This window comes from Heloderma suspectum, chromosome 3 (assembly GCF_057233095.1).
Source record: "Heloderma suspectum isolate Gila_16-S chromosome 3, 16-S_ref, whole genome shotgun sequence".
Classification (NCBI taxonomy): Eukaryota; Metazoa; Chordata; class Lepidosauria; order Squamata; family Helodermatidae; genus Heloderma; species Heloderma suspectum.
In genome coordinates this window covers 158486848-158510754 of record NC_139460.1, presented here as the reverse complement: position 1 = coordinate 158510754, position 23907 = coordinate 158486848, and the positions used below count along the sequence as shown (strand labels likewise).

Sequence of the window (23907 nt, the reverse complement as noted above, 5' to 3'; positions counted from 1 at the left end):
GACGGAGTGACTCCTGCTGTTAATAATGGCTGAAGTACTATCAGTTCACCCGCTGCTATGCCCTAGCCTTTCCTGATGTAGAACTTCGTAACAATAACAAAAGCATTTGCAAAAAGAAGTTACACTTTAAGATTTCAATGTTGCGGATGCTGCCAGCAGTCAATTTTATTTAAAAACAGTCGTGATGAAACTACTAAAACAACAAAGAAGGACTGATACTCCATTTCTTATTTTGCACAAAAACAGAAGTTGCAAAATGGAATTGCAAATTCAAATAATATCAGCAATTTGAGGAAGCAAGTGTCTTAGAAACCAACACTGGAACTGTAGCCATCCCTTCCACATTAGAAGGGCTTATGAAATAAAAATATAATCACTGATAGGATCCCAGAAACAACCACAGAAAGCTTATATTTCTAATAAGCAACACATTTCTAATATATGTTAATATGTTCCAACATCAGGAAGAAGAAAAGAACAAGAACAGAACATGTTATTTTTAAAATAGTCCTATTTGAGAAAGTTGCATTTTTATTCTGACTTCTTCCTTGTAGGACAGATGAGTCATACAATATAGCCAAAGGAAAAACTGCTACTGCTAACACCACATTAGTAAAGTATAAAAGGAAAAGACACTTTCCTCAACATTTCAGCCTTGTCATTTCCAATTTTCTGCTCTTTGGACATGCTTGTATTCAAATTCTGGAACATCTATTCAGCATATCAATCCTAATTAGACAATCTGGGTCTGGAAAGGATGAGAGCAGGGTCATTTGCATAATTTAATCATAAATACTCAGTGATACACATTTCCAAATGCATTTGTACAATTATCTTTTCATCCTTGGGGCAATGGTATTAATATGATTAGGCAATATTTCTGGAAAAAACAGACAAGTATGCACTCTTTTTAACTGCAGCTTAGGGCGATATGAAAAATTAATTAATTTCTGAAGAAAATCAATTTCTGTACGTGACCACATTAGACTGCTAAACCAAGACACAGAACACTCTCTCAATCAGGGCATTTTATCAGCTCTCTTCTAAATTCTCATTGTCATGTGAACATTTCAATAATAAAACTGCTAACTTAAAGTCACCTGTCTTAATACTCCAGAGTATGAAGAAGTGACTGTATTTTCATTTTACTAAAATACAAATTTTATTTCAATGGAACAGTGTTTGAACATTCAGTAGGAAACCATTTGTGCTCAACTCAGCTTCTGTGATCTTTTACTAATGTTTTTAACAGCAATTGAATCCAAGGAGAGCAACCAATGAGCCAGAACAACCTAACCTTAAATATTTTAATTAATATGAGGACAACTTGTTTGTTTGGTATTAAAATCAATATGATATTTCTTCAGAAGATACATAAACATTACAAAGCAATGTGATTTTATGTACCATATAGTTAAGTACTCAGCTGGCTAATCTTGGGGGTGGGGAAGATCCCCAGAAAGGTGCAGCTTTGTATGTTAATTAGAACTGAAAATTACATGTTTGACTTTTATATATACACCATCTTTATTTCTTCTCAGTCAACAGAAAATCAGGAATTACTCCATGCAAATGTTCAATATTCATTTAATTTGCATGAAGGTGCTTGAACAAATTTTTTATTCTAACAAGCTCATTTTTCATGCGTTTTGTCTTTCATCCTAATCTAGCATCTGTCATTCCTTTTTGAAGTTATTATCGGCCCAATTCCCTCTTGGACATGGTTGCTGGGTGACCGGTATCTTAGCACCCACTTTGACAGGAACAGATGTGAATCTGATCAAGAGATTTCCCATGAGTACCTGAAATCACAAACAACTTTTGTTGAAAACAAACAGCCTCACTGCTATGACCCCCTTTTTAAAAAGGCCCTTTCCTCCCCCCATACCTCATCCCCCCACAAAGACGCCAAATATTCATTTTTAATGTACAGTAAATTAAATAATCTACAACATATCTGCAAGTATCCCAGTATTTCTTGCTGTATCTCACTTGCAATAAAAAAACAAGGTCCTAATGGCTAACAATATATTTTGGCAACACTTTTTAAAATTTTGCATCTGAGATCACTATAAGCTGTGAGCTGGGCACACTAGTGTGCTACAAGAAATAAATCAAAGGGCTTCCATGAACCCAAAGTCTCCACCTGGGAGGAGAGAGACAGCTATCTGTCTACATGATTCACTGGTCTGGCCTTGCTTCCTTTCAATCAGTCTCTGCTTGGGCTGTATAATTCTGCTGAAATTCTGCAACCACTGTTATTCATCTAATGCATCAGAACTTGCAGAATTCACTGCCATCATAGAAGGCTTCCCATTATGTCTTTCCATGAGTCACTGCTCTGGGCTTGTCTCCTTTCAATCAGGAGGCAGGCCTAGATCAATAACTCATGGAAACATACATGATGTCTCTCTAGTGGGGCCTTCTGGTGGGGCCCTTTTGAGGGCAGGTAGTCTTACTCAAAAACTAAAATGTTACACTGGGCTTCCAACTTAATTTCAGGAGCAAGGAGTGCATTAGCTATCACATATTTCTGAACACACATATAAACATGAATTCGTTTGTGTTTAGTTATACAAGCAATTGGATTAAAGAAACAGCATTTGGATGATCCTCTCTCATCTCAATAAGCAGAGGTATGACCAAGCCTTTGGCCCGTGCATGCAGCCCCTTTCCTCCTCCCTTCATGATGTGGGCACTCAAACCAGGAAGCTTCTAACAAACCATAGTTTCCTGTTTCATCCAAACAATGAACTATGGTTACCAGCTTTGGGACAAGACAGGAGATTAACAAATTTCAAACCATGGTTGAATATTCTGTCTTGTTCCAAAGCTAGTAATCACAGTTTCATGGTTCAGACAAAATGAGAAACTGTAGTTAAATGTCAGAGGCTTCCAGGTGTGATTGCTTCTGTCATGAAGGGAAGAGTGAAGGGACTGTGTATGTGGGCAACAGGCTCATTTATACCTTTGATTAAGCCAAGATATGGCTGCCAGGTCATTGCTTATGCAAGATAGACAAACTATTTTTTAACTCATCAAGTTTTTTAGGTCTAAAACCCTTCCAGTATATGGGTAAAATCCAACCCAAGTCCTACTCAGAATAGTCCCATTGAAATGAATGGGACCTAAATTAGTCATGACTAACTTAAATCCCATTCATTTCAATGGGACTACTCTAAGTAGGACTTAGGTTGGGTTTTACCGTGTGTCACCACAATGTTAACAGAGCTTTTTTTCTCATGAACAACACAATTCTAGCTGTTCCAACAAGGGATGGAATGAACCAACTGCTATGTGCACAGCAGTTCGCTCTGTACAAATAAGTTTTTACCCTGCCACCATACTCCAGTCAATGCCTTTCATTTATTGTTTTGGTATGTGAGTGTGTTTTGTTTCTTTTTTGCAACTAAGCATGTAAATATACTACCCTGAGTTTGTTCAATACCTGCATCATCTCAACAAACATACTTTTCGGTTTTAAGAGAGGGTTTCTCTCCACACATCTACCCTAAGCTCCCGGTAGCCTCCCCAAGCCCTACTAGTGGGTGGGGCTTGAAGAGGGAGAGGGGCCCATGGAGGGAGCCCAAGTTTCTGCAGACTGCAAAGGAAACCTCAGTGGACTAGATTAGGCCTGCAGGGTGAGGTCTCCTATCCCTCCCTTATACAAATCTATGGTGTGACCACACCTGGAATACTGTGTATATTTCTACTCACTGCACCTCAAACAGGACTTTGTAGAGTTAGAAAAGGTGCAGAATAGGGCTGGATCAAGGGGCTGGAGCCTTATGAAGAAAGGTTGCAACATTTGGAGCATTTTAGCTTAGGAAAAAGGCAAGTAATGGGGGACGTGGTAGAGATGTATAAATTATGTATGGTGTGGAGAAGGTGGAAAGGGAGAAGCTTCTCTTTCTCTCTCTCTGATAACACTAGAACCCAGATCATCCAGTGAGTTGAGCTGTGGGAGATTATAGACAAATATAAGAAAATATGTCTTTACATGTCACATAGTTAAATTGCGGAATTTGCTATCACAAGCTATAATTATGGCCACTGATTTGGACAATCTTAAAAGGGTATTAAACAATTCATAGATGATAAGGCTTTCAATGATTACTTGTCATTATGGCTATATATTACCTCCAGTATTGAAAGGCAATATGCCTCTGTATAACTGTTTCTGGGGAACATGAGTGAGAGGGTGCTACTGAGTTCATGTCCTACTTGTGGGCTTTCCCATAGGCATCTGGTTGTATACTCTGCAGACAAAATATCAGACTAGATTTCAGGCCTTTGGTCTCATCCAGCATGGCTCTTCTTACATTCTCAGTCAATTTTACTTTCATGAAAGTAGACGAGTGGAAAAGGAAAATGCAACCTACCCAAAAAGGAAGAAGACTAGAGGTGCACGAAACCCTGCCTTAAGCTATAAAGGCCAGCCTCACTGCTGCAGCCACCATTTTCATGTCCATTCATCAACTCCAATTATCCAGTCACCTTCAGGTCTTGGACACCAACAGCACATGATGCAAGTCAAATTCAAGACAATAAGCATAACTTAGTATGCTGTGCCTATGGTTTTAGCACTGAACTTTGAAAAATGGTCCAACCTAAGACAAAACAGTGTAGGCATAGCATTTTCTTATCCAATCACATTTCCATATGAAGTGAAGAACTAAAACAAGTTGTTATCAGTAGATGCAATTTATGGTTTCTAGGTTTAACCCTTCAATTGCCAGATAGGGTCAAATGCACCTTGAGAGCAATGGGGGGCAGGGGTGAGATCATAAAATTGTTCTGTCAGTCTTCCATAACTCTATGTGCCAGTAATCCTCAACCATGATGAGATGGGGATTCCCATGTGATGTATCAGGGGGCTCCCTCCTTAATATAGTGAAAAAATGATGTTTTTACTCTTACAGCTTTGTGAGCTAATTCTGCCCCTACTGGAATGATGGGGGCAACTGAAAAACCATGCACACGAGGTGTTGGAAGTCAAAGTGACCCCACAAAAAGCTTACAGAGACTTAGTCCAGAACCTGTTCTGTCCATTTTATGTGGGAAAGGAACATAAAGGGTAAAGGAAATATTTTGCCAATTTTTATAATAGGCAAGTTATTCACTTTTCTTCAAAGCACCACAAATTGTATCAGGGGTCAATGGTGCCCCACAGTATACAAAAACTCCTTACAAATTTGGTTTTTAAAATATGTTTTTCCAGTTAGAACCTTGCTTTGACCTAGAAAAAACAGGTATTTCCACCATAATAATTAGTACATGTTAAAGATAATTTTATCTTTAACATGTACTAATTCAGCTTTTGGAGTAATTTTGATACCCTCACAGTGTTTCAAACCATATATGTATATTACACTTGATTAATAATTAGTTCCATTCAATGGAAGATGCCCAATAAGGCAGTATATGCCATCCAAAACCAAAATGTTTAACCCATATATCATTTTGGCTGTGTTGCAATTCCAAAACATAACTAATGAAATCGAACAACCTTCATCTGCTAACTGAAGAGATACTATCAGCAGGAAAAATTGTCCTCCTGTTGCACCCCCAAAATCTGGGCCCTCCAGAGCATACTGGGAAGAGGGGTGGCAGCATAGAAGTAGGAAAGGGAAGTCCCACTGTGTAAGTGGACATCCGCTTGCACAACACTGAATTTCACCTCATATGTTTAGGATGCTGACATACGTAAGGGTTCTCTAGCATCTCAAAATCTAGGCCAGGCGCTGGTTGAGAAACCAACATGACATTTATCACATTCCAGATTAACTATAACAACTGATAACTTTTTCACCAGTATGCCACTAGCCATGGAATTAGCTAAGAAAAACCTTACTCTAGTTGAAACACTGAAAGAAACAAGCCAGAAATTCCCTCAGTTTTCCTTGCTCACAAATTCATAAATATAAACAGCAGCATTTTTTTTTGGGGGGGGGGGTTCATAAAGATTTGACACTTGTTAGTTATGTACCAAAGAAATGAAAGTGATTCCCCTTTCTTCAATGCATGCACACACACACATGCAGTCACACACAAGCAATCTCAGACAATAAATCCAAGCCTGAGATCATTCAATATATAATAAGACCAAAAGTGGGTGTAGACACCAGTGAACAGATGGTAGACTTTCAAATGCATGTATTATTTATGTATTAACAACATTTGGTTTTGGCCCATAACAGAAGGCTCTCCAAGTGGCTTACAGAAAATATCAAAACCAACAGTGGCCGCTGGTGGTATTGTTTCTTTTTCAAATACAGTAGACAATGTTGACAATTGTTGTAATTATATTATATAAATGTTAATGACACAATGGCGTGGTTCGCACATAATGCTAACCTATGGTATTGGTTGTTGAATTCTGGGTTGTCATGTTGTGCAAAACCCAGCCATGCTAACAAACCATGGTTTGTTAGCCACGAACAACCCAGAAAGAGAACCTATGGTTTGTGGTTTGGTTGTGAACTCTGTGTTGACATTACGTGTGAATCCAGAAACGTGGGTTGTTCTGTCATGCTACAGAGATGGCAGGAAAAGTTTAAAAAAAGAAAAACCACTCTACACGCCAGTACAACAGTGCTGCAAAGGCATTTGGGATAAAGGGAGAGCATGAACAAAAGAGAAGGGAAACAACCCATGGATTGAGAAAATAAATCATGGTTTGTTCCAGTCATCTGCCAGACAAACTCTGGCTAGGGTGACAACATGGGTTAACCATGGGTTAGCATTATGTACAAACCAGGTCAATATGTTATTTTACATTTTAAAAACTATGAGGTCAGTTAGACCCCATATACTGTTCATGTAGGGTTTTATACTTTACATTGTGGGTGTTATTGATTTTGATGACTTATGCACAACTATATATATCATTTTACTGAAAATGGGAAGCTCTCAAAGGCATTTTTTTATTTTTCAACTGGTGTCATGCTTAATAACTTCCACCACTTATTTTAGTTTTATAGCTTTCTCAGGGCACATCTGACCTCCATACCAGATTGGCACAGTCAATTTTTCTATCAACTGTGGGTTAATAAGTCTAAACAAATATAGACCATAATCCAGTACATACACAGCCCTTGCATGAGCACAGCTCTCAGAGGAGGGAGTCAGTAGTAGAGGAATCCTGTGTGCATAACAGCATGCTAAGGGGCGGAAAGAAGTAAGTGGAGAGGGGCTGACCATTCACTACACTGCTTAACCATCTCAATTATGGTCCTCTGCCTGCCCATCCTCAGCATTTTCAGCATGAAACTTGAGAGGGACATAAAATCTAACAAATCTTGTTGATCTGATCTCAACCAGCCTTGAAAATAAATCTATAATGTATATTAGCCCTTTTACTAGCCTACCTGTCCACATCTGTTTATCACTTGTGGCACATTTTCAGCTAGAAAAAACTAGTTCTTTACACATATTGGTGTCCTGAAGGAAATTCTTACTCACTACAGGCAACCAGGCAAGTGATTAATTACCAGCCTGTCTCAATTATTCAGGCAGAAAATGAAGAGCTCTTACAAGAATATGGTTCAAACTGGTGCCTTGTGCCACCTGTTGTCTAAAGGTTTACATGAGGAATTATTTCCCCAGCAGTGGCTACGCCTCTGAAGGAATAAATCAGTAATCTGGTTCACATGATCACCACAGCTTAAACAAGCCATGACAGCTTGTTTAAGCCACAGCGAATGTCAAAACATGCCAGACAACATTTGCCTAATCACCTGCCTGGGCGCAGCTTGTCATGTCATCTGAACCTGGGTAGCATGGCTGGCTGGAGGGGGAAAGAACCCTCAAATCAAACCAACATGGGTTATTAAAGAGTTGTTTCCCCCTCCAACAACTTACACCACCCAGGTTTGGATGACACAAGCTGCACCCAGGTGAGCAAGTAAATACCCACCGTGGCTTGCTTAAGCCATGATGATTGTGCAAACCAGGCTACTGAATCAATGTGGGGCTGAAGAAAACAATCTGTAAAATAAATTCAGTCTCAAGATACTTTCATATTTTATTTAATTTTATTTCATATGAATACTGTCATTAGATTCTATAATATATAGACCTTTCTGAACTTAGAGAGAGAGAGAGAGAGAGAGAGAGAGAGAGAGAGAGAAAGAGAGGGAGAATATTGACAGCCTGAAAGCTGGACCTTTCTTCCCATTGTTATCAGTGCCCATATGAAGGTGGGGCAAAATGTTCACCCACAATTTCTCCCATAACGGAAGGAAACTACAAACATTACTCTTCTGTATTTTGTACACAGTTCTCCAGCTATGGCTCAACTTAGGGGTTTATAACAGTGACGCACTTACTGCTACATGGTGCCATCTTTATTATGGAGCCAGACCACTAGTAACTAAGAGCTAGTAATTGTGTACTAGCTACTAGTAACTATGACCACTAGTAACTATGAGTGTGGTCAGTTTGTGCAGCAACGTGCACTTCTGGCAACTGGACTATATTGAGGAGATGTGAGACTAAAGACACTGGCCTCCTTAATCTATAGTATAAAAGCTGAGAACAGTAGTGATGGAAATGCTAAATAATTAGAAATATAATCCATGCAAGTTTCCAAAACGACCCCATTGACTGAATATAGTACATGACAGATGTGGGCATAAAGGATTGATTAAATCTGGCCAAAGAGGGCTCCAGTATTTAGGAATAAATTGTTCATTACATTTCCATGGAGAAACTAGCATTTATATGCTTTTATGATTTTATAAAAGCAGTTTACATTTCTGTTCTTGGGGTCTTTGGGCATTTTGAAGCATCGTAGCACAGTTCCTGATGATAAAGTTAATTCTATATGTCTATTTCAGGAAAAGTAAAATTTTCATAGGACAACCCATATATACAACCAAGTAACATCTGTGTAAATGAATGGCATCACTGTTGCTTCTTTATTTAAATGCTTTTTATGCTGCCCTTCACCACTTCAGATGCACCTACTCCCAGGGCCAGCATCAACAGTAGGCATGGTTAGGCATCTGCCAAGGGCCCACACCCCAGCAAGGGCCCACTGACAAGAGCCCCCGGATGTGCTCCTCCTCTTCACCATTGCAACCTGCTTGTTCTCCTGCCTCTCACTCTGGCCCAGACAACAGTAATGGTAATAAGGAGGAGCAGTTGATGCCCCTACCTGCCTATCAAGCAAACAAGTGGTAGCAACGATGAAGAAGAATGATGACAATGGCAGTGAGAAGGCAGACTCACTAAGCGAGGGGGCCCATTAAAATGTTTTGCCCAAGGGCCCTCCACAACCTGGAAATGGCCTTGCTCACTCCCCTCAATCGTTCAGCTCATGAGGGAGGGAGAGAGCTGCAGATGGGAGCAGGCAGAAAGAAGATTATGGCCACAGGTTTTCATCATAGTTTTATAGACTATACTTTTATAGACTTCAGTGCTGCAGACCACATCCTGTAGCTACCAGTACCTCTCACAGTAGGCAGAAGACTAAAAAGGAAAGTACTAAAAAGGAAAGGTCTGTGTCCTTCTCCCCAATGTCTCCTATCCTGAACAGCAGAGGTGTAAAGAGGATGGAGGGTAGCGCACATCCTTTTTCCTAAATAGGACAAGAAATAGAGATGCAATGCCTAGGAGAAAAGCACTGGTTACAATCCAGCTATAGTGACACACTTGCAAATCCCTTCAGTTTGTTTACAGGTGCTCAGCTTTCACCTGCCCATACCCATTCTTGCAAAAACGTTATGGGGAGGAAACATATTGCCTGCAATGCTCCCCACCAGGGTCTTTGATCGTTCACTAGAAATGTCTGACTTCAGACACACTGGAAACAAATGTTTTAATACCAGTGATATTTCATTACTATTTTAAACACTCTTTATGACTTAGAAGACAAGTATCTCTCCTTGATTACACTGTTTTCCATAGCATACTTCATTATGATGTGCTTTAAAGCCAATTGCTAAAGTTTTAGTTCAACACCACAAACGTAAACACACTGGCTTTGAAGTTAGCAATGCAATAACAACTGATAGCTAGATTTTGGGAAACACTGCCTCTCATAGTCATCAGTGTTCCATCTATGTGCATCAAATATTTATATCCAGATCCTTGCATCAGTCTAAACATTTTTTAAACTCACATATGCGCCAAAGTTCTGAAAATCCATATGTTTTACTCCTTGTTTTATGCAAAAGGTAATTATCATGAATGTGCAATGACATAGTCTAAATTGAGCCTGTCTGTAAATCTTGCTTTGGTGACCCACAGTGCCATCCACCGAGACTCAAATCCAACTCCAAATACATCAGGAGTTTCCTTTCCCCTTCTCCTCTTCCCTGCAGCCACTACATCCCCCCAAATCTGCTCTGGAGGTTTCCCCAACCCTCCAGAGCTGATTTGGGGGCACTCAGTCTCCCAGCAGTGGTTGTTTCCACTGCCAGAAGGGTACCACTGGATACAACCTTATCTTCTCTTCCCTTTCTTCTTTAACTGACTATAGTTTTCTGAAATGCCGAAACTACGATCATGGTAAGCCATATTTAGCAGAAACAAGGAAGTTTGTACAAACTTGCTTAATTGCCAGTCTGAGCAATGGTACTCCACTGAACATACATTAGAGCTGGGTTAGGTTAGCCCATGAGTTGTGGCAGAATAGAAGTTTCAATTACAATAAAGTACCATAAACACTCTTTGGGACATGCAGTATTTACTGTCTTAGGCCCTGAGACAAAAAGATAAAAAGAGAACTTTCACTGAGCTTAAACCATTGGTGCATACGCAATTTTTCAAGTTATAAATATGCAAGTTCTCAAGTTATAGGTACCTGTTATTGCAAGGTGAACAAGAAAAGCAAATAATTGCCAGCTATTTATACATGAAGTCATTTGAGCTATTTCAGGCAGATGTGAATGGAAAGGAGGCACAAAGTTGCAATGGGTTCATTTCTGGAAAATACTCTACCACCACTGATTCTAAACAACTACAACTGCAGACCATTTGGGTATCCTGCTAGCCAAGTCATTCAGGCATTCCACAGGGTTATTTTCTAGCGTAATAGGAAGTCCTGAAAGTCCTGGAGCTGCTTTGTTTTTAACTATACCAACTTTTAAATGGTATTACACCTTCTCTTTTAAGTTATTGACAAACAAAATTGGTTTTATGATTAATCTGCATCTGGAAAAGGAAAGGAAAGGTTCCTCCTGTGCAAGCACCGGGTCATTACTGACCCCTAGAGGGACACCGCTTATGCTGGCGTTTTCATGGCAGACTATAGCGGGGTGGTTTGCCACTGCCTCCCCCAGTCATGACTACTTTTCCCCCAGCAAGCTGGGTACTCATTTTACTGACCTCGGAAGGATGGAAGGTTGAGTTGACCTGAGCCGGCTACCTGGGACCCAGCTTCCGCTGGGATCGAACTCAGGTCATGGGGAGAGTTTCAGTTGCAATACTGCCACCTACCACTCTGCACCACACAAGGCTCTAATCTGCATCTGGAAGGCAACTGCAATTTAATAAACTTGTTTCCTGGTGAACTTTAAAGAAAATTCATAGAACTATCAAACATGCTTCTATAGCACATTAAAAGCTTTAAAATGTGCAAGTAGTCAAAACTATTCCAAGAGTATTAACAAAACTTCTTAATTATCAGCTAACCAAATATATTAACCGCTACAGAATATGACGCAATGAGCTTCATAGTGGTGTAAGTTGTTCAAATGTGTACAATCCTTTTCTCAGGGCTTTACAAATTCACAGGCTTTTTCTTTTGTTTTTTTTTACAATTGCTTTGGCCCTTCTACAAGTTATTTTCTTCAAACATATACCCATAAGCCTTTACTTCAAGACATCACAGATATGCCAGATATATTAAATTATTTGTATTGGCTGTGGCTTCTTCTCTCCCCAACCTCATCACTTACGGTGAATACACACCTAAACTATTATCCCAAGTAAGGTAAGGAAAAAGAAGTAATTAAGCAAGACAGCCTTAATAATTCAGATTATTGTGCTGGTTTTAGCAACTTTAACTTCAGCCACATAGTGAAAAGTAAATCTAAGGCTCATTCAGGGTGAACTGCACATAGGCGGTGTGGATCCTGTTTGGCGAAATTGGATTACTATATAAAAGTAGAGACAGCATAGGTTTTGTGACAGAAGCACATACTTCTCTAAAGGAGACTGATCTTCCCAACAGTATACAGTACAATAGGGACACTGCATCTGGTTTCTTGACTGGTAAATAATTTTTACAGTGAAAAATATATAAAATTGTATCACTTACATATTACTTACAAAAATTATGCTTCTCTTCTTCCTCTCCAACTTCACCTCCAAAGACAAACTGTATTGTATCTTGGCTAAAACGAACAATAATTCACAACACTAAAGTTGGCGGAACTTATTTCCAAGCAAAGGTTTTATAAAGAATCATGCAAAACTGCAATCCTAAAAGACATTCCCTTGGGAATAAATTCCATTGAATCCCATGGAACTTACATTCATGTAGATGTGCTTAAGACTGAATACTGTAATTTTATGCTCCCATAGTTCCAGCTGAGAACAATGAGAACTATACAGGAGTAGCAGTAGGAAGATCCTAAATATCAGGAAAACTAAATAATAAAATAAAAAGAGATGAATATTAGTTTTAACCAATGACAATGGAAAGATTTTCACATTACTGTTCATAAACGGTTAAAATACTTATAAAATATTTGGCACACACTATAAAATAAAAGATACGTGATCATTGTGAATTCATTTCCGCAATGCTTCACATATGCCGCCTTGAGTTCCAGTATTGGGGAAAAGGCGGGATATGAAATAAATAAATAAATAAATAAATATGCATGGACATGTTAAAGAGTGAAACTGGTTTTTGTATAATGGCTGGAGATATGGATCCTCCCTAAACTAGAAACAATCATCATTCATCAAATCTGGTAAGAAAAGTCCTCCATTCTCCACTAAATAGGCTCACTGCTAAATTTATAACAAAGATTACAGTACTGTCAACACAATCTACAACTAACTTAAGTATTAGCAGTACTTGGATTTAAGCCTAAATTTAACTAGCCTGAGTCAGGGTGACAAGCAGAAAAATTCATAGGGAAAGAAGAAACTCCTTATTTAAGACACAATCAATCATAGGCTATATACTTGAGTTCCATCCATTGACCCTGATAAAACACTATCAGATGCATTAAGAAAAATCAAGACAGCAATCTTATGCACATTTACTTGAAACTGAGTCCCTCTGAACTCCAAATAAATGTGCTCAGGATTGGCTACATGAGCAAAATTTCTGACTGATGCTAAACTTCTAGCTAAATTCCTTCAAATCAAACCATGAAATATTTTCTATGTATTTAAAATATATAACAGAAGAAGAAAAGCTTCTTTGTTATAGGCTCTCAAGAAATATCCACACATTTATTATCTGGCAGATATTGGCTTTTTGCGGACAACTCTTGTCACGTAAGCATGTATTTATGCAACTTAAATCCTGTCATTAATTTATGTTTTGTCAGCCCACATTATGTTATTGCTTCAATGCAAAGCTGGAGATTATTTGGGGCGAGGGGGGAGGTCATTGTCCATGCACAGGACATGCCCTGAAAAGGCTTGCATGGAAATATTTTAAAACCATGACTGGAATGTAAAGCAGATGGCAAAAGTATTGGTTTTAAATAACCAATGATTAACAAACTTAATTTGATACCATTTGTACCACCCCTGTGGCTTCAAACTGACAGCTGAGTGTTAAATATTTTGGAGTTATTTCTTACTATTTCTGTTGTATTAAATACAACAATTTTTTCCACTGTATTCTCATCTTCACACAGCAAGAAATATTTACATCCAAAATAAAGTATTTTGCACACGTGTTTAAAAATCTAGCACACACTTACCTGGACTATACTAGAAAACATTGCTATGGTAGCTTTATAAATCAATAAAATAAATTCCAGAGGAAAGACAACCAAGCTTAAATGATACAATTTCTCCACTTCCATCATGGGCTACACATTACACATGACACATAAGCAACAAATTTCAGACAGTGAGTCAGTAGAAATCGGAACGATATACTAAAGTGAAAACAAACAAGGATACACAATACAAGACCAATATTAAATAGAAGTAGCAACTTTTGTGGACAGCTATTTCAGAATATATGCCACACTATTTCAGAATATATGCCATATATGTGCACATTCAAGTAGTGCAAGCATTTTACCACAAAACATACAAAAGTTAACTCCATATATTAGCAATTTGCATATTTTGATTTCTCACAATCAAAACCAAACACAGTAGTGTTATTCTTTGTCTGAACATTATAATATACAAGAAAAGTGTTGCATTATTGTTGCAATCTACTGTAATCCATTTCAACCTAAATATCAACACATTCAGTATCTATAAGATTCAATAGTATTAAGTAACATTTGGTATTAAGAGTGGATAGTTTGCCCTGGAAAAATATGGGATAATGTGAAAAATATAAAAATGGGATATGACCTCAAATTTAAATGAAAAGTTAAAGTGATAATTTATAAGTACAAATCACATACTGGCAGGCAACCAAACAACCAACTTTTTGTCTCTGATCTCTCCTAAATATATTTGTGGTATATTATATTGGTTGTTTCTCAAAATTACATTTGCTTTTTAAAAAACATATCAAGTGTAAATAGAGAAAGTGTGAAATAACACATTGGGGCCTGATGTCATTATTAATAATATCTGTAGCTATTTTTGATAACAAAATGATGGCTATAAAAATATGACTTAAACTGATCACTTGAACGCATCAGGAAGAAAGTCTGCAGCCATGCCTCTTCAAATAATGCAAAAATATATTTCACCGGAAATCTGACAGGTGCAAGATAGTAAACAATTCCACTAGCAGGTTGAATAACAAAGTGAAAATTAAGGCTACAATCCAAAACCCTCTTACCTGGAAGTAAGTCCCACTTAACTCAATGGGCCTTACTTCTGAGTAGACATGTATAGGATTGCACTGTAAATGTTTTAATCAACTTTATAATTATGTTCACTTTCCAATTTGTATTCTACATCCAAATGGAATGCATCCAAAATGGAAAATTATACAGCTCCTGGTATAGTACAAATGCTATAAAAATAAAGGACGGTGATGATGAAGTATGTCCATACTCTATTACAGAAAACATGATTTTGTAATCATTCTTATCCTTTAAATGGTGCCCTTATAGCTATCATCTTTACCCATAAATCTAGGAACACACACAGCTTCAGAGTTACATCTCAGTAAGTGTCTTCCAGGAAAAACTGTTCCATTAATTATATACATTTATAAATTTGAGTATACAAATGGTACAGAAAGGCATTTTAACTGTTAAATGAAGAAAAGCAAGAAAATGGACTGGACTATCTTATACACAATGAAATAGTATGTAATCTTGGCTTCTCTTGAATTTTTTTCCCAGCAAACTTTTGGAAGAAAGACCTATTCCTATGACCTCCTGATATGCTGTACTCCAAAATCCATTAGTTGGTTCTCATTCTTACAAGAAGAACTTGTGAATGTCACTAGCAATTCCTCACTTTTACTTTGGTTGTCAGTGTACCCACTGAACAGCATCTTGTAAGATCAGCAAAAGGTTAAGGAACAAATCTGTATTCACATGGGCCTGATCCAAAAGCTATGCCAACTGAAGATGAAGGTTGTGTTGTAGCAGAATTCATAAAATACAAGAGTTCTGAAACAAATTAGTAAATCTAGTAAAGAATTACTAAGTTTAGCCACATAACACACTGAGGCTTGTTCTGGTCATCATTCAAGAAAGCAGACAGGCAGCCACAATCCACAACTTAATTAAATCAGAGTATTTGGATTTAGGAACTTCACTGGAGTACTCAGACTGGTGGTATCACTGGGAGTACAATCCCCTAAGCACACTTACTAGGAAATAAGTCTCACTAAACTCAGTAGGACTTATTTCCAAGTATGTCTGCACAGGTCTGGCCTGTACATTGGCTTTAGCATGTATGATCTGCAGAGTGATCTATCCATTTGATTCTAGCCTGATTTTTCATTTCTGTTCCCTGTTTGTTGTGCTACTGATGATCTATTAGCTTCAACATTTTTAAAATCATAACAAATCAGTTCTGTGCCAGTATTATTTGGATGCTTAAATGGTACTCACAGCATGGATTTGAACCATCATTAATTGCTTAGTAAAGAAAAAGATGGCATTACGGATAGGACTATGTTGCGCTGGTGACAGGAATCTAATCTAGGAAAAACCATATTTCTACATATTTGAGTACAGAACTGCTACATACATGCGTAGAACTAAGGGGCATAAAATTCAAAGGTACATAAAAATGAGAAACAATGCTTAGCTGATATTACAGAAAGATTTGTACATGAGATGTGCCCCCATTCAAAAATGCATGTTAAACTGCAATTAATTTTTCTAAGCTGCATCTGTTAATATTCATAAAATAGTCTTACATCCTTTTAAAAATATAGCAGTACATCATTGCACCAGCACTCCACATGAGTACAAGCACTTTACTTAAATAGGACACTGTAAATCAGACACTTTGTTTATAAGCCACATGACTACTCTTTTTTAAAAGGATGTCACTTTTTATACATATAAGTTGTTATAAGTACCTCATAGCGATTGATGACTAATGAATCAAAACATTAAAGAGGACCCAAATTAGATTATTATTCACAACAAATTAATAGCTTTCTTGAAATACCATTTGATTAAACAGTATATTAGCCTTGACTAAGTGGTAGCATCATCGACTCTCTCACAACCACAGCTACCAAAAAAAAAAAAGAAGAAGAGAGATGTTCAAGGTTGTCAACTTACTGTGACATATACATAACAAATGTATGTTTACTACTTTGAAATTACATTTTATCTCAGCCATAAATACTCATTTTTCATTTAAAAAGCCACACATTGCAATCCAGTGATAAAGCAACCTAGTGTTGAAGGAGACAGATAGTTTCCAAAGTGAATGTACACACTGTCAGACAGAGAGGGTAGTGTGTGTGTGTCTGAAAACTGAAATGTAACAAAAAGAGGAAAACATCCAATAAAAAATTTAATTGTACATATTTATGAGGAATTCCTTTGACCCTAACTTGTTGAAAAATACTTCTTTACTTACACTTCTTTACTGAAGGATTTTTCAATAAACTTACTGGCTTGGTTTATAGAAAGTGCAGTTTATCAGATGCAAATGTATGTAAATTAATATATTAATCCATATTGGATTAAAACAGACAAGCACTTGAAACTATTGGCAGATGTAGTGAGATGCCATTTTAAGGCTGAAATCCTAAACACACTCACTAGTAAGGAAGCCCCATGCTGGGACCAACTTCTAGAAAACACACATAGGTTTGCACTGCATGTTCCAAAGTCATGCTACAGCTCCGTGGAAGTTCAAGGATTTGGCCTTCAGTCATACAAAGGACTCATTTTTAATCTTTGTTCATATCAAATACTTAATAGCAACAGAGGTTTTTTTAAGTGGTAGACTTACACATGAAGGATTATGTTGCTCACAACATTTGATGCTTTTGCAGACCTTTCTGCCATATTTGGTTTATCCAGCTAAACATCCAAACCCCTCAAAACCCAATGTAAAAACAGGGAAAACTCTACACTGTTTCTTGCCTGCCTCTTTAAAAAATAATCTCTTCTATTCCAATTTACTTTATGAGATTGAAAGAACACAGCCTTAATCAACAATTACAAACTAAGGTGAAGGCAGGGGTAAAGTAAAGCAAGACCAAATTATTAATGACTAGGAGTTACACATCTTCAAACTGGGAAAAGCATAACTGGCAACAATTTAACAAATCTGATCTAAAGTTTCACACAAAGCTGTCTTAAAAAGTCACAGGATCTTCCCCACAGAAATGCAAGTCTCCAAATACACTGCTCTTTAGTGCACAACAGTTGCATTATTGTTACTTCTTTTGTTTTTAAGTAATCAGGAATGTTTCCCCTCCCCCATCCTAAAACTAACAGAAGCAATGCTAATACCCTCAGACTTGAACTTTAAATTCTAAAGCAGGCAGTCATTTCAACTGTAGGAATATCCTCTTTTGTCAGATTTCATCCCTCTTCCTTTGCTCTGAAGATTTTCATGGGATTTCTTTGTCCAGCTTAATTTGACCCTCTGGAGGTGGATAGAAAGGTGGGGTTCACGAATGTCCTGCCATGTATCCCAAAGGTAATTTTACTACACACTGCCTCGCAACACCTGATTCTTACCAACTGTGCTGTATAGAACAACCCATTCAGACGAGCCTTCTCTACTCCTCTCTTCTTTCCTCAGTTACCTACTCTCCCGTTGGCAGAAAGGGGGAGCTTGGTCACCACCTGATGCTGGATTGCATTTACTAGTGAGATCAAGGGAGCTATAAGGGTGGATTCAGAGCTGTCTGCAGAATGTCCTGGGGACAATGTGGCATGAAAAGTCAGGTAGTGGTGGAACAAGTGTGTCACAAAAATGCATACCTCCTGACAAAATTATCTTGTTTCAACAAGCTTTCATTGGAAAAACTTCCAATGCAATGAGCACATGCAAGCCTCTGAGTCACACAGAATTTTAGCCAGTAAAATAAAGGGACAGCAGAATTGCCTCATTTGCTTACAGCTCAAAGAACTAAGCCACAAATGTTGGCTTTGGCCTTTCTCATACTTCTATTGAAAATGGACCTTTCCCGTTTTTTACAATCACATACATCCATTAGTTAATGAAAAACCAGGGCTATACTGACTGGATGAAACAGGCAGAAATAAAAAGACAAGGCCCACTTACATTCTACTATCCCAGCTTGTCTTTCCACTTTCCACTTTCCTTTTTATCCATAGGAGTTGGAGATACATCAAGACAAAATATAAGTTCCTACTTTTCACTGTTTAATTTCAACATGTTTAAGGTGGCAATCCTTTACACACTTACCCGGGAGTACATCCCACTGAAATGAGTGGACTTACTTCTTAGTAGACACATATAAGATTGCACTGAAACTCAGAAGAGTGGTGTGTGCGTGTATATTTATATATATTTCACTGTGTAAGGATAACTCAACGGGTCACTCAAGAGAACAACACATTTTTGTTGTTTTTAATTCAATTATATTAAGTATCTCTTAAAAATGACCTAGTTTAAAATGAAATCTTAATGTAATACTAAACAAATATATTAGTCTACACACTCTCTTAAAACTGAAACATGAGCAAAAATGTGTGCAACTTGTTGAAGTCATATATTATTCATATAATTTAAAAAGCTGTGCTTTATTTATTTATTATGCAATTTTTGAATATTTAGATTGCCAAGCAAACAGCATGGACATTTAATTTCTGCCTCATAGAGAACTCCTCTGCCCAGTAACATGGGGCAGGGGGGTGGAAAACAGTGGGCACTTAGTCTTCAAGTAAGTGGTCTTGCTTAGCATCCTTTCATATGTAAAAAGAGCCATACAGAAAGTTGTAATTTTATACATGCTCCCCTGTCTTTAAGTAGATACAAATGTTGTACTGCAAAAGTCATCTCGGTTGCATAACCAGAGTTTTTGGATTATGCGCCTAGGTAACATAAAGATTATATTTAATGATAAACCACTATGTTTTAATTTGTATAGCCACCAAATAGTCTGCATGCTTGATCAGGTAATATATAAATTAGAATACTACAAAGTTGATTCGTATCACCCATTTTCTTGGTAGTTTAAAATAAATGACTTTAGCAGTTTAAATCAGTCCTAGTATTCATGAGCTCTCTTTTGTTCCCAAGCATAAGGGTTCTCTCTCTGACGTCAGGGCAACAACCTGAGAATGTTTTTAGATGATAATTACATCTCTCTAAGAACAGAGATCTTTACCTAGAGCACCCCACACCTAGACACGTATGTTGGGTCATGTTCCAATTTAATAAATCCCACACCCTAATTGTGAGATGATTCTCCAAAACCACTCAAAATTAGAATCATCATTCTAAGTAAACATGCGTCAAAGCAGGACAAAATCCTACCCTTTATAACCTGCCTGGAGTGGTATACATTACGCCTAAGTTACTACTGAACTTGTGTGACCAGCACCACAAGCCCAACAGGACCTACTTACAGTGCCTAGTAGCATCCTATTGGTGGTACACAAGTGATGCATGATCATCATTCCAAGCAAATGTGTACAGGATGGGTAAGTAGTGAAATGTGTGTCTCAGAAACGAACAAGCATACCCATTCCTCACTCTTTTTGAAACATTCGGGATTTTTTTTTAAAGGCCTTTACAATCACAAGATTCGTGATGTCTCCCTGATAAGGTTGTGATGAAGTGCAGTCAGAGCTTAAAGGTGTCAGTTCTGAAACTGGCTTTTTTCAGTGCTACGATTCCCATATTTTCCTGCATTAACTGGAGCACAACTTCATCCCCACCACCTGCAGAATGGGCTGGAAAGATGCCCCTGTACAGGTGTACACTGTATTTTCTTCCCTTACTCCCTCCACACACCTAGCCTTCCACTCATGCAAGATTGACTTCCATGCACCCGTTTGCATCCTGAGCATCACTGAGTTTACCAACTAGACACCAGGCCTGTGTGTATATGTCTGTATTAAAGTATACCAATCTTCCTTCTCCCCCTCCCCTCCCATGGCTGCTTAAAAGGGGAGGTGGCAGGAACTTCAAACTGGAAAAAAGAAAAGGCCAGCTTTTCTTTTTTAAGCTGGGTAATCCTAAACCCCCCTCCAAGAAAGCAGAACTGCAATTCTGCGCACGCTAATTTGGGAGTAAGCCCAGCTAAAATAAGTGGGAATCACTTCCGAGTGTAAGTATAAATAGAATCGATCTGTAAGTCCCACTGAACTTTTTGAGTCAAACTGGCTTAGGGTCGAGCTGCACGTGTTTACACTCGGCAGAAAAGGCAGGGATCGCCCTAGAGGCATTCTGAGAAAGTGTGTGCGCACTAGGGTAAGCTCGGTGGGTGTTTCGTAGCTGTGCAAAGCGTGTGAGAGGCGCGCACATCCCTCCCTCCCCCGCAGTTTTGTTTTTTTCTTTTCTTTTTTACCTGGCGTTGGTGCAGTCGTTGTAAAGGGTCTCGAAATCCTTCCTGGAGATGAGCTTGCAGCGGTTGACGCCAGGCTGGATGGCGCCCAAGCCCCTGAGGATCCGGACCTGCTCCACGTTGCACACGACGGGCGTGATCTCCAGGCGCTTGAGCTTGGTGTAGACCGTGTGCAAGCCGCCCACCAAGTGCTTGAGGAAGAGGTCGAACGCCTGCGGCAGGCAGATTAGCTCGCAGCCCTCCACCGTGAAGGAGGCCACCTTGGCGCCCCGCAGGTCCACCATCTTGCACTCGTTGTTCTGAGGCGTGTTCTCCACCGGAGAAGGGGTCGAGTACACCGGCTTGCCTGGCACGCTGCCCCCGCCGCCTGAAGTGCCGGCGGTGGGGGCGGAGGAGCCGCTGCCGCCGCCGCTTCCACCCCCCACGCTGGAGCTTCCACCGCCGCTGCCGGCAGCGCTGCTGGTGCCCAAGCTGGCGCTGCAGCTGCTCTCCCCGCCTCCGTTGCTGGAGGTGGCTGTGGCCGCCGCCGCCGCCGCCGCTACTGCCGCCGCTACGACGGGCTCCGGACGGAATAGGTTTGTCCCCGAAGAGGCTGCTACTGCCGAGGCCGCCGCGGAAGGCGCGCTGGCCGGAGGAGAGGCGGCCGAGGAGGTGCTGGTGGTGGTGGTGCAGGCAGCCGAAGTGGAGATGGGCGGCTGAGGGGGGACCAGCTGGGTCGGAGGGATTAAAGGAGCCGGGACAGCCATGGTCACATTAGACGAGGCGTCGGCAGCAGCAGTCCGCCCCCCTTACCTCCACCCACCCCTTCGGGAGAAGGGGGGAAAACCGGGAGAAATAAAGCGGCGGGCGGGCGCGCGGGGGGAGCTACTCTGCCTTCTAAAAAGAAAGGTAGAGCGCGAGGGAAGGAGGCAGGGAAAAGTTGGCCCCTCGCGCGTACCGGAGAAAGCGTGGAGAGGTTTAAAAGCCACCAAAGCCAAGTTGGGCGAGGGGTGGGGAGGGGGGAGCGAGGAAAGCGGGAGTGCGCGTGAGGGAGACGGGGGGGGGGCGAGAGAGACGGACTGAGGGGAAAGCAGCGCCGAAGTGTCCCGGCAGCAACTGAGAAGCGAGAAGTCTGCTTGGGAAAGTGGTGCTGAAGAGGGCTCGGAGAAGGGAGCGCGCGCGAGAGAGAAGGGGAGGGGTGCTTGGTTTGTGGTATCTTCGCTCTCTTTCCTCCCCTCCTCTAGCACCTAGCTAAAGAGGAAGAAGGCGGGCTGCGGCGTGGGCTTGAGTTCTCTCCTGCCGGGGCATTGAGCAAAAAGGTTGGCCGGGGGGAGGGAAAGGGCGGGGGAGAAGGAGAAGAAGAAGAAGAGGAGGAGAAGGAGGAGAGCCTGGAAGAAAGCGCCGGCTGCGAGGGCTGCTTTGGTGCTGGCGGCTGTGCTGCTGCTGCCACCGCGGCTCCAACCTCTCTCGCTCTCTGGACGTGGACGAGTTGTTGTTGTCACACGGTACAGAGAAAGGGGCGGAGCTCCGGCAACTTGAAATACCCTTTGAAGCGGCGCAAGCCTCCCTCGCTGGTATTAACCTAAATTATCCAACAAGAAACCTAGAGCAAAAGGGGGGGGGGGAGGGAAGCGAGAGAGGGAGACACACAAGGAGACATCTCTCCCCCCCTCCCTAGAAACCGTTAGATTACATGTTTCACGTTTCATCCCATCAGAGGAGAACTCTGTAATTTTCCAATTCCCTTTTTTTTCTATCCTTCCCCCCGCCCCACCCCCAACGGGGGGAGAGAAGCAAGCGCTTGTCAACACATGTTGATAGAGAAACCAGAACATGTTTTAAATTGACTCGGGAAAGGAATCAGATAACGGTTCTGCAACCACACATGGCCAACAAAACAAAAAACTCAACAACCCCGAAAAGGACTGGGGAGGGAAGGAGGTGCTTTCTGTTCCCCACACCTCCTTTTCCTAATTTTTATTTACTTATTACTTTCAAAGAAACAATTTCAAAACTAAGGTGGACAGGCAGGAGAGGGGGAGCGCAATCTGCGTGTGTGTGTGTGTGTACACAATTCCAGGGAATAAGGAAGGGGTGGAAGTTGTATATTCATAAGAGTGGGAAGGAAAGCGTCATAATTATCGCTACTTATCCGACCGCTTTGTTGTGTGAAATGAAGACTTGGATGAAACGTGAAGCGCTCGAAGAAGAAAGAGGGGGGAATATATATAGCATTTCCGGAAAATAATAGGCATTTATGGATCAAAGAGCCCAAGATACTTACATTTAATACAGTTGAGAAATAACATCTGTTGTGGGAAGGGATTCTCAAAGCGAAAAGCTGGTGGGGTAGGGTAGACATATAGAAGTGGGCAGATGTTCGCCTATAAGCTTCGATCAGGTCCCCCCCCCCCTTCTTCCCTCGCTCTGTCTCCCAATAGCGAGGCACTTTCTGAGAAAAGAATCCCCAATTTTAATGTGCATATCTTCGCTGGCAGTTTGCCTGTGTGGCATGCATTAGTTGCGGGCTTCACGGTTTGTGTCGTGCCCCTATTGGGGGGGGGGGACGCCAGTGTAACAAATCAGGAGTTAAGTTACTTTGCAACCGTTCAAAAACAAAGAGTAGTTTCTGCAGCGCTGCGCGACCAACAGGTGACTCCGTTTGATCGAGGCTGAGATCTCTTTGAAATGGGTAGCGTTTACTTCTGAGTAAAGATGCACAGAGTCGCGCTGTAAGTCCCCCGTGTGATACTCTTTCGGGCACTGCCAGGTAAAGAGGGCATGTTTTCTCACAACGCAACGCAGATCCGCTCGCAGCTAAGGATCTTGTGATCCCCATTGGT

At 40.3% G+C, this 23907-nt stretch overlaps 1 protein-coding gene across 3 annotated transcripts in view; it reads right to left on the bottom strand.

The window, feature by feature from the left end:
* DACH1 (dachshund family transcription factor 1) overlaps window positions 1–22533 on the bottom strand; it is a 525454-nt gene extending 502921 nt beyond the window's left edge. Inside the window, exon 1 of one of the 3 annotated variants that reach the window (XM_084844858.1) lies at window positions 21089–22533. In XM_084844858.1, coding sequence (XP_084700984.1) covers window positions 21089–21831 — 743 coding nt within the window. In that variant the 5' untranslated portion in view covers window positions 21832–22533. The remainder of the gene's footprint in view (window positions 1–21088) is intronic. The other 2 variants (XM_084844859.1, XM_084844857.1) reach the window with 2 other exon arrangements.
* Window positions 22534–23907: the final 1374 nt, after the last annotated feature.